The 20,847-nt window shown below is 39.8% G+C and overlaps 1 protein-coding gene across 2 annotated transcripts in view; it reads right to left on the bottom strand.

Annotated features, from left to right (window-relative positions):
* PLPP1 (phospholipid phosphatase 1) overlaps positions 1-20,847 on the bottom strand; it is a 129,850-nt gene that overhangs the window by 10,259 nt on the left and 98,744 nt on the right. For both annotated transcript variants that reach the window (XM_049863827.1, XM_049863836.1), the window contains exon 4: positions 7,220-7,277. In XM_049863827.1, coding sequence (XP_049719784.1) covers positions 7,220-7,277 — 58 coding nt within the window. The remainder of the gene's footprint in view (positions 1-7,219; positions 7,278-20,847) is intronic.

Consider the following 20,847-nt stretch of genomic DNA (forward strand, 5'->3'; position numbering starts at 1 on the left):
GTGGAACTGTCAGAATTCAACATTAAGTTCACCATCTTACTTGGGTGCAGTTTGTGGCGCCCCAAAACAATTACAATAGTAACATCAGAGATCACTGACCACAGATCACCATAACAGATGCAATAATAATGAATATTTTTGAAATAATGCAAGAATTACCAAAATGTGGCACCGAGACATGAAGTGAGCACATGCTATTGGAAAAATGGTGCCAAGAGACTTGCTTGACACAAGGTTGCCACAGACCTTCCATTTGTAAAAAATGCAGTATCTGCAAAACACAGTAAAAAGAGGTATGCCTGTATCAACATGCTAGGTAGTATATGATTAATGCCAAATGGGGACTGTACGAATCTTGAGGAGAGTAAAATCACTGACTTTAGTAGGTGGTGTGGAAGAGTATCAGGATTTAGATAGGTGGGTGGCACTGTCCAACAAGGAGAGGGGCAAGGTCCAGAAAGGAGGTATTTTGTCACAAGGAGACACAGATACTAAGAGGTGCTCAGGCCCCCACAGCAGTGATCTACAAAGGAAATTCAAAACATATAGTGATATAAACAATCTGGAGTTTCGGCCTCAATAGGATGGCCCAAGGAAAGGTTTTAATTGCATTCCTCACTGTACTGAAAGGGACAGTTTCATACCATGGCACTTCTCCTGAACATTCACATAAATTAGATATATTTGGCTTTCACCCCAGTTCAAGGGGAGACACTGAGCACACAAAGTAGCTATGTGCAAAGAAAAGAAGCCCTACCCCGTGCTCCCAGTCAGCCAGGATGATTGTTCCCTGATGCTGATTCTCTTGGCACTGTGAAGAGTGTGCAGGGCTTGGTGGTCTGCCAGAGAGAACAATGATTAGGGTATTTTATTTTTTTGACTAGAAGCTAATTTCTTTGTGCCACGAATTCTTGCCCGGGAAGTTTTGGCTATTCCAGCTCTGAGACTGACCCACGATGCCAAGATGCCCAGGGAAACAAGATGAGTCATCAACTAATGACTTGTGTCCAGGTCTATAACAAACCTATTTACCTGGCGTTTCCTTTTCATTATTTCTTTACATCTAAATGACTCATTCTCACTTACCAATCTATGTCATTAGGTGCTGTCAAGTCAGCTCTGACTCATAGCGACCCTATGTACAACAGAACAAAACAGAGCCCAGTCCTGTGCCATGCTCACAATCATTGTTATACTTTAGCCTACTGTTATAGGCACTGTGTCAATCCATCCGGTTGACGGTCTTCCCCTTTTTTGCTGACCCTCTACTTTACCAAGCATGATGTCCTTCTCCAGGGACTGGTCCTTCCTGATAACATTTCCAAAGTATGTGAGATGAAGTCTCACCATCCTTGCTTCTACTGAGCATTCTGGCTGTACTTCTCCCAAGACACATTTGTTCTTTTAGCAATACTGGTATATTCAATATCTTTGGCAACACCATAATTCAAAGGCATTGATTCTTTGGTCTTCTTTATTCACTGTCCAGCTTTCGCATGCATATGAAGTGACTGAAAATATCATGGATTGGGTCAGGTGCACCTTAGTTCTCAAGTGACATCTCTGCTTTTCAACACTTTAAACAGGCCTTTTCCAGCAGATTTTCGCAATGCAATAAATACATCATTAGATTTCCTGACTGCTGCTTCCATGGGGGATGATTGTGGATCCAAGTAAAATGAAATCCTTTACAACTTTTCTCCATTTATCATCATGATGCTTACTGGTCCAGTTGTGAGGATTTTTGTTTTATGTTGAGCTGTAATCCATACTGAAGGCTGCAGTCTTTGATCTTCATCACTAAGTGCTTCAAGTCCTCTTCAATTTCAGCAAGTAAGGTTGTGTCATTTGCATATCACAGGTTGTTAATGAGTCTTCCTGCAATCCTGATGCCCCATTCTTCATATAGTCCAGCTTCTCAGATTATATGTTGAGCATATAGACTGAATAAATATGGTGAAAGGATACAACGCTGATGAACACCCTTCCTGTCTTTAAACCACACAATATCTCCTTTTTTTATTCAAACAACTGCCTCTCGGTCTAAGTGCAGGCTCCTCATAAGCACAATCAATTGTGCTGAAATTCCCATCCTTCGCAACGTTATCCATAATTTGTTATGATCCACAAAATCAAATGTCTTTGCACAGTCAATAAAACACAGGTAAACATCCTCCTGGTATTCTCTGCTTTCAGCCATGATCCATCTGACATCAGCAGTGACATCCCTTGTTCTATGTCCTCTTCTGAATCAGGCTTGAATTTCCATTAGTTCTCTGTTGATATACTGCTGCAGTTGGTTTTGAATATCTTTGGCAAAATTTTACTTGTATGTGATACTGATATTGTTCGATAATTTCCACATTCTGTTGGATCTCCTTTCTTTGGAATGGGTATAAATATGGATCTCTTCCAGACAGTTGGCCAGGTAACTGTCTTCCAAATTTCTTGGCACAGATAAGTGAGCACTTCTAGTGCTGCATCCATTTGTTGAAACACCTCAATTGGTATTCCATCAATTCCTGAAGCCTTGTTTTTCGCCACTGCCTTCAGTGCAGCTTGGGCCTCTTCCTTCAACACCCTTGGTTCTTGATCACATGCTACCTCCTGAAATGGTTGAATGTTGACCAATTCTTTTTGGTACGGTTACTCTCTGTATTCCTTCTATCCTCCTTTCATGCTTCCTGCATCATTTAGTATTTTCCCTGTAGAAACCTTCAGTATTGCAACTCGAGTCTTGAATTTTTTCTTTCGGCTTGAGAAATGCTGATCATGTTCTTCCCCCTTGGTTTTCTATCTCCAGGTCTTTGCACATTTCATTATAATACTATGTATTCTCAAGCTGCCCTCTGAAATCTATTCGGCTCTTTTACTTCATCATTTCTTCCTTTTGCTTTAGCTACTCTCTGTTCAAGAGGAGGTTTCAGAATTTTCTTCTGATAAGCATTTTCATCTTTTCTTTGTTTTCTGTCTTTTTAATGACCTCTTGCTTTCTTCTCTTATGATGACCTTGCTGTCATTCCACAACTCATCTGGTCATTAGTGCTTAATGTGCCAAATCTATTCTTGAAATGGTCTCTAAATTCAGGTAGGATGTACTCAAGGTTGTACTCTGGCCCTCGTGGACTTGTTCTACTTTTCTTTAACTTGAACTTGCATATGAACAATTGATGGTCTATTCCACAGTTGGCCCCTGGCCTTGTTCTCACTGATGATATTGAGCTTTTCCATTGTCTCTTTCCACAGGTGTTCCAAACTATAGTTAAGGCAATTTTCCTTCTGCTTATATTCCTAATTTGCCTCCCTATGTGCTCCCAGGTGTACACAGAGCTGGCTGCCACTCAGGCATTCAGTCTTCTATACTGAAGCCTTTGTATATTAACTTCATATTTCACAAGAGTCCTCAGTACAAGTTTCTATTTGAATGTCCAGAACTGGGGGTGGGGAGGGGGAATATTGTCCAAGTTTGGTTAACTCCGGAAGTAGCAGGTGTTCTGAGAAGGGTCAAGGGAGCAAGAAAAGCAGAAAATGTTAACATATGAAATGAATATATGTACCCAAGTATATTCTTTAAAATTAAAAACAGTGGGTCAAAGTTATGTTTCAGTCACCACCTTACTTCCAGAGATATTCATCACCTGACCTTTGCCAAGGTAACTGTTAGACTATAGTTTCAGATTAAGTGATCAGTCAATCAAAGGAAAGGAAAAGATCTTAATTATCAAAGACCCCTAGAGGGCTCACAGACCTCCCTCTGCAGTGCCCTCCCAAAGCTCCTATTTCCCCATCTGTAAAACTGGCAATCACCCTTCATCTCTTATTTCTGGGGGACTAACAATCTGAGATACGTCTGCTCTCATAAACATTTACAGCCTTGGAAACTATGGGGCTGTTCTACTCTGTCCTGTAGGGTCACTATGAGTCAGAATGGACTTGACGGCAGTGGGTTTTGGCGTTAACAACCTGTGGTATGCAGATGACAAAACCTTGCTTGCTGAAAGTAAAGAGGACTTGAAGCACTTACTGATGAAGATCGAAGACTACAGCCTTCAGTATGGATTACACCTCAACATAAAACAAAAATCCTCAAAACCGGACCAACAAGCAACATCATGATAAACGGAGAAAAGACTGAAGCTGTCAGGGATTTCATTTTACTTGGATCCACAATCAACACCCATGGAAGCAGCAGTCAAGAAATCAAAAGAAAAAGACGCATTGTATTGGGTAACTCTGCTGCAAAGGACCTCTTTAAAGTGTTAAAAGCAACGCTATCACTTTAGGACTAAGGTGCAATGCTCCTTAGAAGCAAGTATGATGAGACTTTGTCTTAGGTACTTTGGGCCTGTTATCAAGAGGGGCCAGTCCCTGGAGAAGGACATCATGCCTGGTAATGCAGAGGGTCAGAAAAAAAAGAGGAAGACCCTCAACGAGGTGGACTGGCACAATGGCTGCAACAATGGGCTCAAACATAGCAATGACTGTGAGGATGGTGCAGGACTGGGCAGTGTTTCATTCTGTTGTACACAGGGTCACTGTGAGTCAGAGCTGACTCAATGGCACCTAACAACAACATTGGGAAGAGTCAAAAATAAGAGTAGTGTAATAAGCAGATCACCATAAATATTAACCAAAGCTCAGATTCCTCGTTCTCTCTCATAAAGACGGACTGAGGTACTGACGCAGACAAGAGAGTGAATAACCAACCACAAAAGCTGCCCTGGTGAGGTCTGGTTCCGGGGCATGCAAAACATGTCCAGACATTCAAAAGCCATTCAGTTTAGTCACAGACTCATGTGCTTTGGGAAAAATTCTCAGGATCTTAATTTCTCTAGGTACTGCCCAGCCTTTCCTCTCTCCCCCCAGTCCCCATGCCCTATTTGGAAAGAAAAAAAAGTATTGGCAAGTTGAATGCTAACTTCTCATAGTAAGGATGAATGGTACAGAGGATGTTAGGACAGTATTACTACCTTTGTGGCATAAATAAGGTACACTTCCCACAGCACATTTTCAGAATCATTGGGTAAATGTTTCAAAAATCTGCTGCTGTTGAGTCGATTCCAACTCAGAGTAACCCTATAGGACAGAGTATAACAACCCCATAGGGTTTCCAAGGAGCGCCTGGTGGATTCGAACTGCACACCTTTTGGTTAGCAGCTGTAGCTCTTAACCACTATGCCACCAGGATTTCCTGTTTTAAAAAGGAAGCCCTAAATTCTGCTGAATCAGTGCCTCATTGCTTCCTTATAAAATTAAATTAACATAAGATGAATGCCTTGCAGTTTCTAGAAATACTGGAGAAGCCAAAAACTTAGCCCTAATGTAATGGTTTTGAAGTTGTGAATCTGAATTTTATATAATGTATCTACAATTTTTAAATTCTTTTAACTTTTGGAATTTGGTTTTTCAAATAAAAGCAAAACGCTGGTATATTAAAATTGATTTTAAGTCCTAAATGAGACCAAATAATTTAATTCCCTGCAGTTTTCCCTTAATATTACAGGTGATGGATTTTTAACGTAAGCATTAAATATTCATACAGCACTTAATGTGATCAAAGGAAAAAAGAAGACACAACAAAGCATAACTATATAGAAATCTACTTATGAAGGAAATTAAAAAACAAAAATTATAGCTCATCTGTGAAAGTTCAGATCTTTCAGATCTCTTCCAAGAGATCTCCCCCCTGCTTTTTCCCCTCAAAATTTTGACAATACAATATATATATACACACACACCCAAAATAACAAGCCAAACCCATTGCCGTTGAGTTGATTCCAACTCATAGGACTCTATAGGACAGAGAAGGACTGGCCCATAGGGCTTCCAAGGAGTGGTTGGTGGATTCGATCTGCTGCCCTTTTGGTTAGCTACTGATCTCTTAACCACTGTGCCACCAAGGCTCCATGTATATATAATAGACACTATAAAAATAAAGGTCAGAAATAATTTGACCTTTAAAGACTCCTTGTACATGTCCTAAAGGCTGGTCTTAGTTACTCTAAGAAAGCTACATATTCAGCTCTCATTTGATATGTAAAATGTGGGTACAAATCTTCTCTCTCTTAACTGCCAACTCTCTCTAAGGCAAATGCCAATTGCCATGCTGGTTACTCTACCAGTTAGCAATGACAACTGTGTAGATGACAAGCTCCTGCAGCAGCAACTGGCTCTCCTAGAAGTTGTACCCTTTCTAGTCCCAAAGAAAGCAGTCTGGGAAGTATGTCAGAAAGTGGAAGGAAGAACAAACCTGCTCAAGGAGGAACAACACAGCTGCCTTCCCTTCTAATAATCAAAATCCACTCCTCACCACAGCAGACCCCAGGAGGAAAAAAGGCAGGCTGCTTGGTGCCCGCACACTGAGATGATGATAGAAGCTCCCGAATAGGGATGAGGTTATCATGTAACAGCTGTCACCTTGGCCCAGTACTTCAGATCAGTGACCTGCTGTGATTACAGAGAAGCTGTCTGTATGTTCCAGAAAATCTCCTCAAAAATATGTCCCAAGTAAGGGCGTATCAACTAGTTCTTAGCACCAAGATTTACAGACTTGCTGATTATCTATTAGGTTCTAACCACTATCAAAGAAAAGCTATTTCAAAGGTAAACAGTCTCTATTATCCTAAAGGTTCCCAATTTGCACCTTGCTATACAATGTGCCAGGAAACCCCGGTGGCGTAGTGGTTAAGTGCTACGGCTGCTAACCAAAGGGTCGGCAGTTCGAATCCGCCAGGCACTACTTGGAAACTCTATGGGGCAGCTCTACTCTGTCCTATAAGGTCGCTATAAGTCGGAATCGACTTGACGGCACCGGGTTTTGGTATACAGTGTGCCACAGTGGTTAAGTGCTATAGCTGCTAACCAAAACGTGGGCAGTTTGAACCCGCCAGGCACTCCTTGGAAACTCTATGGGGCAGTTCTACTCTGTCCTGTAGGGTCGCTATGAGTTGGAATCAACAGCAACCAGTTATACAACGTGATTAATTGTGTGCTATCTCTAAGTAAAGGTCAAAAATACTTTCAAACAACTGTCACTGGCTTTGACCGAAGCACAGCTATCCACTCCTGTCAACTTAATGCAGCCATAATGGAGTCCAGTTCATTGAGAAGTTAACTTGATGAGATTTACAGTGGCGGCCAGCTCACTCAGCACAGGAAAGTGCACCCATACTGAACACATTAAGTCTGTGCAGCACATCAGTAGACACAAAGTACTTACTGCCACGAACAGCATACAGTACATGGAGAACGAAGAGTGGCCCGAGTAGAAGGACAACCTAGAAGAGAAAGGAAAAGATGAGAAATGTTCATTTTCTCTCCTAGAGGCCAAGAATATTCTTGATTTCAGAAATCTCCTTTAGCTTCTCTGTGCACACACCTCCCTCCCCTACCTTCAGATATTGTGGGGAAGAAGGGGTGTTAGTTAGGACAAGGAACAATTAAATCCAGGGAGAATCTGAGGTCAGACGTCTACATAGTATCTTTTTGTTCGAGCTTTTTCAGGATGAGTAATGAATCACTGTGAACATACTTGCCCAGCAGAAGATGTGAGAGGAATAAATACTTGACAAATGAACTGGCATCAATGTCCTTGCCTTTATTACACGTAAATTCATGTGACCATGACTTAAGTTTTATTTTCCACTTGCTGGGTATGCCACTGAATAATGATTAAAAATACCCCCACTGGAACACTAAAAAATTGATTACTTTTTTCCATTCATGGCTATATTTTAGTGTTTTAAATGGGCACACTTCTTGCCTCAGGCTTTCCCACTAGAGTAAGTGCTTCTGTTTGACATTCACTTTACATTGTGTACTGACAATCCTGTACAACATGAATCATCTCTTTCAATATTACAGTCTATAAACATCTGAATACCATGTTCCCCACCTAAAAATGATGAAATGCTTGGAAAATTTAATTTCATAGCACTTCTACAAAAGAAAAATAAAGCTCACTAACATTCATGATCTAAATTCTTACAGAGAATTAGCCACTGATGTAGAAGAGGCCAGCATATTTGGTACAGTTAAAGCATGCCAAGATTCACGAGGCAAACAATGCTTCTCCTGACTGCTCTCCTTAAATAAAGAACAAGAGGGACAAACTCCGAAGTGTTTATTACACCTAGCCTTAGTTCAGAAGGAATTTAATAAAACCCAGAGTAGCCTTATATAGATTTTTTTTCATCACCATGACCTCAGTGGAAATGTTTAAGATTTTTGCCCTGGCCTAAGAACCCTGTCCTGTTCTTAAGATTTTAACCTCACACTATTATAGCCCCTTCATCAAGGTAGATGCAGTAACAATCTAAGCTCATTTTTTCCATCAAAACTTATGAAAATCTTTTCAGAAAGCAAAGTTTACATAGATACAAATATATTCTGAAATGCAGCTGTGTTAAGTAACTCTGGGAAATGGTCTACTTAACAATGAGTAGCCTTCAATCAATTAGTACGCAGTCTGGTCCTGACCATGTAACTTACTGCAAATGGGATTCTATTCCAAATGGCAAATTTAAGGTTTTGGTTTTTTTCTTAAATTTGTCAGCCAGGGCACCCCCTTCTCCTGAAAGAGCTGATTAGACTCACCTGAACCCCAGTATCATACAGCCTTAAGTGTTCACAGCTGTTGACCCCAGTGTCTCTGAGTTCCCATTCCTCAATACTTCATCCTTCTGTCTCTGTACTCCGGCACTCACGTCCATGTCCAGCCTTATAAATCACCAAGGCAACAAAAGCCAGCCCTCATGGGTCACCAGAGGCAATCAGCTCATGTAAATCATTTCTTGATTTTTAAACAGAATTTACTAAATATTTGGGGCTCATGAAGAGGTTTTTTTGGAAGTAGATCACCAGGCCTTTCTCCCAAGGCACCTCTGGGTGAATCTGATTCTCCAACCCTTTGGTTAGCAGCCAAACACATTAGCCGTTTGCACCACGTAGGGACTCTGCTATTCCCCTTCGCCAGTCACAATATGGAACTGAAGAATGATTTTCAGTATGGCTTTTATACCTATAAAGTCCTTGACTCTAAAAGCAGATGAGATGAGCATCTATTTCACATAAGCAGAAAACAAAATCCTCAACCGCATTACTTAAAAAAAAAAAAAATTCTCCTAGGCTTCAGACTTTCTGGAGCCATGAAGGCTGGATGAACCCCTGAAACTACTGCCCTGAGATAATCTTTAAACCTTAAAAATATCCCCCGAGTCTTCTTAAAATCAAACAATAATTTAGTTTAACTAGTAAAATATGTCTGCCTTGAGCATTACACTCTTTTAAGAACAATCTATACTGGATCAAACTGACAACAGCAATTTGAAAGATTAGATAGAGGAAGCTTAGGGGGCAGAGAGTTTATGTTAATGGGGGAGGAACAACTCAGAAAAGGAGGGTGAGAATGGTTGCATAACTCGAAGAGTGTAATCAGTGTCACTGAACTGTACACAGAGAAACTGCTGAATTGGTGTATGTTTTGCTTTGTTATATTTTCAATAACAAAATAAAATAGAAAAAAAAAAGTTAAGCCCCTGAGAATGGTCTTCACGCTGAAAAACTCAAAGAAGTAGCTGGCAAGCCTAAATTTAAAAAGTACGTAGGTAACTTGACTGATATATGAAACTTTAAAAGTCACAAGATTTAATAAAATTTTAGATTTTGCAGAATATTATTTTCACCCATTAGATGAAAATATATATATATATGTTTGTATGAAGCATAAAAGAGAAATTCTTAAATTCAGCTTTACAGAAAGTTTCAAAAAGCTCAATATCTACTTATTTCACGATCAGAAGCTAACGTTCAGTTCTTATGCGCTCTGTCTTCTGCTTGAAGTGATTTTATTGATTGGTTTGAAAATCACAATGAAAACATATCCTATGTATTCTTCTTTGACTTCTAACTTCAACACATTTTTCATTCACACTTTCACTATTTTATCCATGTTGATACATGTATTATTCATTTTCATTGCTATATTATATTCCATTGTGTGATTATACCATAATTTTATCATTCTATTGTGTTAAGCATTTCGATTGTTTCCAGTTATTTTTCAAGCTATTGTGAACAGAGCTAAAAATGAACATTCTTGTACACTTCTCCTGGTATAGCATCCAAGACTTTTTAAGGGTATATATCTAAAACAAGAATTAAGTCATAAGCTCGAGTTTTACTAGGCAATGCTATTTTGTTTTCCATAAGTTACTGTACCAATTTATATTCTCATTAATGGTATGTAAGGATACCACATCCTTGCCAATCCTTAACCTTGACAGACAAAAATTATTAAGTCCCTATGATGAGTGTGAAATGCTATTTTACCATGGGTTAATTTTGCATTTCCCGATTACTACTGAGGTTGAAGGCCTTTTCACTTTCCTAAATTTTCTAGTTCTATTAAATTTTTGGAGTTTCCTTTGGGGTTTTCCATGTAGACACTCATATCATCAACAATTAATGACAACTTTTGTGTACTTAAACCTTTCATTTCTTATCCTTGCCTGATTATGCTGGTGACAGGAGGCACTGATTTCAAAGGTAACATTTTAATATTTCACCAGTTAGTCTGACGTCTGCTGTAGATTTTTGTTAGCTGTCTTAGTCATCTAGTGCTGCTATAACAGAAATACCACAAATAGATGGCTTTAACAAACAGAAGTTTATTCTCTCACAGTCTAGTAGACTAGAAGTTCATATTCAGGGCATTGGCTCCAGGGGAAGGCTTTCTCTGTCAGTTCTGGAGGAAGGTCCTTGTCATCAATATTTCCCTGGACCAGCAGCTTCTCTGCACAGGAACCCTGGGTCCAAAGGACACACACTGCTCTCGGCACTGCTTTCTTGGTGGTATACGGTGCCCCACTCTCTGCTTGCTTCCCTTTCATCTCTTGTAAGATAAAAGGTGGTGCAGGCCACAGCCAAAGGAAACTCCCATTACCTTGGATCAAGGATGTGACCTGAGTTACATTCTACCCTAATCCTCTTTAACCAGAAGCAGAGATTATAACACCTGGGAAAATCACAAAATGGAGGACAACCACACAATACTGGGAATCATGGCCTAACCAAGTGGACACATATTTTTGGGGTACAGAATTCAACCCACGACATTCTACCCTTTGGCCCCCCAAAATTCATGTCCTTGCCACATGTAAAACATATTCATCCCCTCTTATCACAGCAAAAGTCTTAAATCAACTCCAAATCCAGAAATTCCTCTTCATCTATGAAATCCAGAATACAAGTTATCTGCTTCCAAAGTACAACGGCAGAAAAGGCACAAGCTACACATTTCCATTACAAATGGGAGAAACTGGAGGTAAAGAAGGCGTAACAGGCACCAAGCAAGTCAGCAGAACACATTACATTAGCGATCAAGGCTTTGAATATAATCCTCTGTTCTCTGAGACCATTTACATGCTAGCCCTGCCCTCCACACTCTAGGTATTAGCCACACTATCCAGATTCTGAGTAGAGGCCCCTCGGCCCTGAGCTTCAGCTCTCAACTTCCAAGCCTGCTTCAGCTCTGCCTTCCAGGCAACTCTGCTCCTTTGGCTTTAGGCACACAGTTCTCCTAGTCCATCTGAGTGGTGACTCGACCTTTAGAAACACCATAGGCCAGGGCTCTACCCTTTGAAACCCCAGAGGTCTTAGCCATACCTTTTGAGACTGAGGCAGCTTAGCTTACTGTGTTCCTTTGCCTCTCAGCCATCGGGCCTCATGCCTGCATCTACCCTGCTGGTGCAAGTATTTCAAAGCTCAGTAGCTCCACCGCTAAGTGCCCAGAGGCACCCAACTCTGCCAGTAAGCCTCCTGCGCACAGGCACTCAGCTCCCTTGCTTCGTGAGTTGGCTCCAGTGCTGTCTAGTGCTGGTCTCCTGGTTCTGTTTCTGCTGGTTTGCTGCTGCTGCCGTTTCTCACCATCTGCACCTTCTCCAGTGTTAACAGTTCTCCTCACTTCCTCCTGAGTCTTCTATCCATTCACAGTTTCAAGAATGCTTCCAAATTTTAGGTATCTGTTAGAGCAGCACCCCACTCTCTGTACCAAATGTCTTAGGCTGGGTTCTCTACAGAAGCAACACCAGTAAAGCATCTAAACATATATATATATAAACCAAAAACCAAACCCACTGCCATCGACTCCGACTCATAGCGACCCTACAGGACAGGGTAGAACTGCCCCATAGGGTTTCCAAGGAGCGCCTGGTGGATTTGAACTGCTGACCTCTTGGTTAGCAGCCTGTAGCACTTAACCACTACACCACCAGGTTTCCAAATATATAGAGAGAGACAGATTTATAACAAGGAAATGGCTCAAGCAATTATAGAGGCTGAAACGTCCCAAGTCCATGGATCAGGACAGAGGTTTCTTCTGCTTCACATAACCACAGGGGCTTGAGAACCCAAGATCGGCAGGTTGGAGGGCAGGGCCCTTGTTCACAGGCTGTGAAGATCGACGAATCGCAAGATAGGTAGATAAGTTGCTAGCTTAAGTCCCAAGAACCAGAGGTCAGATGAAGAGGTGGCACCGCAGGCAAAAGCCAGAATGTCCACTTATATTCCCATGCAGGACACATGCCCAAGGCAACTCCCTTTCAACCAATGGGCTCCTCACAGCAGATTCTATCACGGGGGTGATCACATATAAACACTGAGAATCATGGCCCAGACAAGCTGCCACACAATATTAACCATCGCTATCCTTTACCAGACTAGGCAAATACCCTTTTCTTCTACAGTGGTTATCATGAACGTTGACTTTTGCATTCATTTCTTGAGATAATCAAGGTTAGTCTCCTTTGAATTGTTAATGTGGTGAATGAAAACAGTTTTCAGATATTGAGGTAATCTTACATTCTTAGAATAAACTCAACATGGTCATGACATATTTTCTTAATACACTTCTGGATACAACTGCTAATTTTGTTTAGCATGCATACATCTACGTTCCTGAGTGGAAGAGGTCTAATATCTTTCTTGTATTATTCTTTTGGTATTCAGAATACACTAGCCTCAAACACTGTGTTCACTCTTTTCATACTTTTAAAGATCATGATTATTGATTCCTTGAATATTTTGTAGAACACATCTGAAAAATTATCATGTTGTAGGTGCCACTGAGTCGCTTACAATTCACAGCGACCCTATGTACAACAGAACAAAACACTGCCCCGTCCTACGCCATCCACACAATCGTTGCTATGTTTGCGCCCATTGTTGCAGCCACTATGTCTATCTCTTTGAGGGTCTTCCTCTTTTTCACTGACCCTCTACTTTACCAAGCATGATGTCCTTCTCCAGGGAATCGTCTCTCCTGATAACATGTCCAAAGTACCTAACACTAAGTCTCAACATCCTCCCCTCTAAGGAACATTCTGGCTGTACTTCTTCCAAGACAGATTTGTTCGTTCTTCTGGTAGTCCATAGTATATTCAATATTCTTCACCAATACCATAATTCAAAGGCATCAATTCTTCAGTCTTCCTTATTCATTGGCCAGCTTTCACATGCATATGAGGCAATTGAAAATACCATGGCTTGGGTCAGGTGCCCCTTAGCCCTCAAAGTGACATCTTTGCTTTTCAACACTTTAAAGAGGTCTTTTGCAGCCGATTTGCCCAATGCAATGTGTCTTTTGATTTCTTGACTGCTGCTTCCATGGCTGTTGATTGTGGATCCATGTAAAATGAAATCCTTGACGTCAATCTTTTCTCCATTTATCATGATGTTGCTTATCGGTCCAGGTGTGAGGATTTTTGTTTTCTTTATGTTGAGGTGTAATCCATACTGAAGGCAGTAGTCTTTGATCTTCATCAGTAAGTGCTTCAAGTCCTCTTTGCTTCCAGCAATAATCATCTCGGCTTGCTGACTGTTAGATTATTTTTAACTGCTAACGCAATTCCTTGAAGGGTTAGAGAAACATTTAAATTTTTTCTATCTTTAAAAAGTAATTTTGGTGATACTTTCATATAAATTTGTCCATTTCACACAAGTTTGCAAATCCGACATAAAATTGTTCAAAAATATTTTATGAAAACTGTTACATCTGGGGCTATAACTTTTTTCATTCTCAAGTGGTTTATTTACATCTTTCTTTTTCCTGGAATAATTTTGCTAGAGGCTTGTTGACATTCCTAGTTTTATTTTTTCCCCAAATAACCAATCTTTTAATTTCTTGATCCTCTCTACTGCACCTTTATTTTCTATTTCACTGATATCTATCCTTTCTGTTCTTCTTTTTTTGGGAGTTTATTCTATTATCTAGGAGCCCTGGTTGTGCAGTGGTTAAAGCACTCACCTGTTAACCAAAAAGTCAGTGGTTCGAACCCATAAGACTCTTCCTGGGAGAAAGATGTGACAGTCTGCTTCTGTAAATATTACAGCCTTGAAAACCCTTTGGGCAGTTCTACTCTGTCCTACAGGACCACTATGAGTCGGAATTGCCTCGATGGCAACAGGTTTGGTTTTTTTGGTTCCCACTCCCAAGCTGTTTTGGCTGCATGCTACAAATTTTAACGTTATTTTTGTTATCATTCAAGTCCACATATTTTCTAGTATCCATATGATTTCTTCTATAATCCATGAGTTACTCAGACTTTTTTAATTTGAAAAACATGGGTTTTTGTTACTGATTTCTTACCAATTGTGATGCAAAAAAAAATGTGACAGGACACTTATACTTTGAAATGTGTTGAGGCTTGCTTTATTGCTTAATGTGGTTAATTTTGTAAGTGTTCCACATGTTCTTAAAAAAACGTGTAGGTACCGGCATTTCTACTGGGTATAATGGCCTATATACGCCCATTAGATAAAATTTCATAATCCTGCTGTTCAAATCATCTATATCCATTCAAATTTTGGCTACTTATAAATTACTGAGATGTGTGTTAAATTCTCCTACTATGATGCTAAGTTTATCTGATTATACCCATTCTATCCATTTTGCTTTCTATATTTTAAAGCTAAGTTATCAGGAACATATAAGAATGGAACTGCTCTATGTTCCAGGTCATTTAAAACTCTTATCAGTCAGGTTAATCTCTGGTAACGCTTTCTGATGTGAAGGCGATTTCATCTAATAATATACCAGCTTTCATTTGGTTTGCATCTGCCTAATATATCTTTTTCCGTCATTTGACTTTCAACTTTCTTTGTCCTTAACATTTTAAATATGTTTACAGCGAACCACGTGTATTTTTAATCCCATCTGAAAAATGAAAAGCTTACTGCTGGTATCTGAATGCATTTTTCGAATCCACCAGCCGATCCTTGCACACCCTATGGCATACAGTTCTAGCCCATCCTATAAAATCACTATAAGTCAGAACCAACTCAACAACAATGGGTTATTTTTCCTACTCTTAGGTTATTTCCTTCTCCTGAACTGTACTGATCAAAATAACCACTGCCACTTCCCCATTTCTTATTCCTTCCACTGTAATTTGGAAATTATACTCTTTTTATTGTTTGCTCTGGACATTTTAACATGCATAGTTATCGCAAATACATTTACCCACCTCCCAGACCACATCATAACACAAGGCTTTAACTCCAAATCACCATTATCCCACCTTATATGATATTTCATAGTTTATGTTCTGTCTTGATATTTCTTACCCTACAAATGACATCGTTATTGAAACAGTCTATGTTGAGATTTTCCCATATTAACCATTTCATCAATCACCTTTGCTTCTTGAACCTCAACTGTTCCCGATATATTTTCCTTCTTCTTGATATACATCTTTTAGCTGTTTAGTTTGAAAATGTCTTTATTTTGCATTCATTCTTGAAATATAACTGCATTCATTCTTGAAAGTAAAGAATTATAGACTGGCCTTTTTTTTTTTTTTTTTTTTCCTCATCTCTTGGAGAATATCATTACAGAATTTTCGGCCTTCTGTTTTCACTGATGAAACATAAGCCATGTGTCTACCATTTCTTTCTGGGTAATCTGTCTGTTGTATGACTGCTGCCCTTTCCCCACCCCCACTATAGCATCCGCCCCCGCAAACTAGTCAGTGTTCTCCAGTTTCACTATGATGTATCTAATATGAATGTTGTTGTTGTTGTTGTTGTTAGGTGTCCTCAAGTCAGTTCAAACTCACAGCAACCCTATATACAACAGAACAAAACACTGCCCGGCCCTGCATCATCCTGACAATCTTTGCTGTTTGAGCCCATTGTTGTAGCCACTGTGTTAATCCATCTAATTTGGGGTCTTCCTCTTTTTTGCTGACCCACTGCTTTACCAAGCATGATGTCCTTCTCCAGGGACTGATCCCTGCTAATAACATGTCCAAAGTACCTAAGACTAAGTCTCGTCTATCTCCCTTCTAAGAAGCATTCATTCTGGCTGTACTTCTTCCAGGACAGGTTTGTTCATTCTTCTGGCAGTCCATGGTATATTCAATATTCTTCACCAACACTATAATTCAAAGGCATCAATTCTTCAGTCTTCCTTATTCACTGTTCAGCTTTCACATGAACATGAGGCAATTGAAAACACCATGCCTTGGGTCAGGCTCACCTTAGTCCTCAAAGTGACATCTTTGCTTTTTAATGCTTTAAAGAGGTCTTTGGCAGCACATTCACCCAATGCAATATGCTGTTCGGTTTCTTAGGCATTGATTGTGGATCCAAGCAAAATGAAATCCTTGACAACATTAATGTTTTCTCCATTTATTATGATGTTGCTTATTGGTCCAGTTGTGAGGATTTTTTTCTTTATGTTGAGGTGTAATCCATATTGAAAGCTGTAGTCTTTGATCTCCATTAGTAAGCGCTTCAAGTCCTCTTCACTTTCCCCAAGCAAGGTTGTGTCTTATCAACCTGCAATATGCAGGTTGTTAGTGAGTCTTCCTCCAAACCTGATGTCATGTTCTTTTTCATACAGTCCAGCTTCTTGGATTATTTGCTCAACATACAGATTGAATAAGTATGGTCAAAGGATACAACCATGACACACACCTTTCCTGATTTTAAACCATGCAGTATCCCCTTTTGCTGTTTGAATGGCTGCCTGTTGATCTATGTACAGGTTCCAAGCATGAGCACTGTGAAGTGTTCTGGAATTCCCATTCTTCATAATACTATCCATAATTTGTTATGATCCACATAGTCAAATGCATTTGCAAATAAAACATAGGTAAATGCCTTTTGGTATTCTCTGATTTCAGCGAAGATTCATCTGACATCAGCAGTGATATCAGTCATTCCACGTCCTCTTCTGTATACAGCTTCAATTTCTGGCATTTCCCCATTGATGTTCTGTTGCAATCATTTTTTAATCTTCTTCACAAAATTTTACTTGTGTGTGAAATTAATGAGAGTGTTCAATAATTTCCGCATTCTGTTGAATCACTTTTTTTTGAAATGGGCACAAATACGGATCTCTTCCTTTGGTTGGCCAAGTAGCTGTCTTCCAAATTTCTTAGCCCAGACAAGTGAGCACCCCCAGCGCTGCAACCATTTGTTGAAACATCTGAATTGACAGTCCCTCAATTCCTGAAGCCTTGTTTTTCACCAGTGTCTTCAGTGCAGCTTGGAATTCTTTCTTCAATACCATCGGTTCTTGATCATATGCCACCTCCTGAAATGGATGAATGTTGACCAGTTCTTTTGGTACAGTGACTCTGTATATTCCTTCCATCTCCTTTTGATGCTTACTGTATCATTCAATATTTTGCCCACAGAATCCTTCAAAATTGCAAATCATACTTTGAATTTTTTCTTCCGTTCTTTCAATTTAAGAAATACCGAGCATGTTCTTCCCTTTTGGTTTTCTAACTCCAGGCCTTTGCACATTTCATTTTAATACTTTGTCTTCTTGAGTTACCCTTTGAAATCTTCTATTCAGCTCATCATTTCTTTCATTTGCTTTAGCTACTCTGTGTTCAAGAGCAAGTTTCAGAGTCCCTTCTGACGTGCATTTTGGTCTTTTCTTTCTTTCCGTGTTTTTAATGAGCTTTTGCTTTCTTCATGTATAATGTCCTTGATGTCATCCCACAGCTCGTCTGGTGTTCAGTCATTAGTGTTCAACACATCAAATCTATTCTTGAGATGGTCTCTAAATTCAGGTGGGATATACTCAAGGTTGTACTCTAGCTCAAACAGACTTGTTTTAATTTTCTTTAGCTTCAACTTGAACTTGCATGTGAGCAATTCATGGTCAGTTTTATAGTTGACCCCTGGTCTTGTTCTGACTGAGATATTTAGCTTCTCCATCATCTCTTTCCACACATGTAGTTGATTTGATTCCTGCGTATTCCATCTGGTGAAATCCACTTGTACAGCTGCCATTTATGTTGTTGATAAAAAGGCATTTCCAATGAACAGGTTGTTGGTCTCCCAAAACGCTATTATGTAGCCTCTGGCATTGTTTTTATCACCAAGGCCATATTTTACAACTACTGGTCCTTCTTCTTTGTTTCCAACTTTCCTATTCCAGTCACCAGTAATTATCAATGCATCTTGATTGCATGTTTGATCAATTTCAAACTGCAGAATTTGGTAAACATCAATTTCTTCATCTTTGGCACTAGTGGTTGCTACATAAATTTGAGTAATAGTTGTATTAACTGGTCTTCCTTGTAGGTGTATGGATATTACCTATCACTGACAGCACTGTACTTCAGGATAGATCTTGAAATGTTCTTTTTGATGATAAATGTGACATCATTCCTCTACAAGATGTCATTCTTGGCACAGTAGACCATATGATTGTCCTATTCAAAACAGCCAATACCAGTCCATTTCAGCTCACTAATGCCTAGGATATTGATCTTTATGCATTCCCTTGCATTTTTGACTTCCAGTTTTTCTAGATTCATACTTCATACATTTACGTTATTTAGGGTTGCTATGAGTCAGAGTTGACTTGACGGCAATGGATTTGGATTTTTATGGTAAATAATAACTAACATTTGCAATATTTAAGAGTTTATGTAGTTTGTTGCATGTGTCAACTCTGACTTAAGGCAGCTTGTTTCTATGTCTGCTCATTTATATTAGAATGTAAGTTCATGTTCCTTAGAACTTAAATCTATGGGAAATCTTAGTGTATTTGGCTTACAGAGAGCTCTTCCAGAGGAGATTTGTATTTCCTTCTGCTGAGTACTGAGACCCTCAATGAGATGGACTGACACAGTGACTTCAACAACAGGCTCAAGCATAACAGCGATTCTAAGGATGGCGCAAGACAGGGCAGTGTTTCATTCTGTTGTACACAGGGGTGCTGTTAGAACCAACTTGATGGCACCTAACAACAACAAGGTACTGAGTTCACTATCAACCCTCTTTAAACTTCTGTCTTGGGATTTTCTTAAAAGCCACAATAGTGTAAATTCTGACTCCAGCGTAGTGTGAGTGTTGTCTGGTGGCTAAGAATTATTTTTGATAATTTCCTCTGGGAAGATGCTGCCCTTTGGGGAGCTTTATATTTATCATAGGTTGTCTTAGTTATCTAGTGCTGGTATAACAGAAATACCATAAGTAGGTGGCTTTAACAAATAGAAATTTATTTTCCCACAGTTTAGGAGGCTAGAAGTCCAAATTCAGGGTGCCAGCTCTAGGCAAAGGCTTTTTCTGTCAGCTCTGGAGGAAGGTCCTTGTCTCTTCTGAGCCTCTGCTCTTGGGTGATCTTCATGTAGCTTGGCCTCTCTCTTTCCCCACCTCTGCTTCTAGCTTGCATTTTCTCTCTCTTATCTCAAAAGAGACTGGCTCATGATACATTCTGCAATAATCCTGTCTCATTAATATAACAAAGGCAACCCATCTCCAAATGGGGTTATAACCACAGGAATAGAGACTAAGATTTATAATCCATACTTTGGGGGGACACAATTCGATCCATAACATGGGCCTCTCCTGTGTTTTTCTACGCTGCTCAGGCCTCAGGATTTGTCTCCTGGGTCCCAGATTAATTCTTTTACTTTCCCACCAACTCAGCTATTTATTAAGAGCACTGGTATGTATTTCAAGGTTATATATATTTTAAGATATAATACATATGAACATGTAGAAGTGTATGTGATATATTATCTAGCATTTTTAGTTGTCTCATATCAAGAGGCATTTCTAATCATCTATTTGCCAGATACAGAAGTAGAGTTTTTTAAAGCAAGACTAGGACTAATGTTTTCTAGACTCAATCGCTTTACTAAGAGAGGCAATAGTCTGGCAAAAGCAGGTTCTTTTTAGTTATATAATGGCCAGTGCTCACAAAATGTTTCCAGTGATTATTATTACCACCAACTCACTTGATATGCCAAAATTGGCTCTGCTGTACATTGGGAGAACTTCCTTTTTTCCCCTAAAAATTATCCTGGAATTGATTCCTGATGTAGTCTAAGGCAGAAAACACCATCAAAAGACTGTTAATGGTCACGAATTACTGAGTACCTTCTAGCTGCAAGTACTTGATATACAGTATTTCTGCTCCTCACAAAAACCCTCGTGGTGGAGACTATCAGTCCTATTTAACAGATAAAGAAACTAAGCCTCAGAAAATTTCAATAATTTACTCAAAAGACATATCTCTTTGAGGTTCAGATCTGAATCTTCCCAACTGCAAGGTGTAGAATCCCTTGCAATAAACAGTTTGGCCTCGGGTCCTAGATCCTGAGAGCTAGACCACACCTGAGGCCGATGAGTACGGGCTGACCAGACTAGGAGGGGCCACCTGGGGCCGGATGCAGAAGTCTCAGGAGGCATGATGTAATCTATTATGGCCATATGATAAGGCCACTAAAGACCTTGGAAGATGGGGACTCAGTGTAGCTTCGGTGTGACGAGAGTGAACATTTACTCTCAGGAGGGTAAGCACGTTCCCTGGAAACACGG

This window comes from Elephas maximus, chromosome 2 (assembly GCF_024166365.1).
Source record: "Elephas maximus indicus isolate mEleMax1 chromosome 2, mEleMax1 primary haplotype, whole genome shotgun sequence".
Lineage (NCBI taxonomy): Eukaryota > Metazoa > Chordata > Mammalia > Proboscidea > Elephantidae > Elephas > Elephas maximus.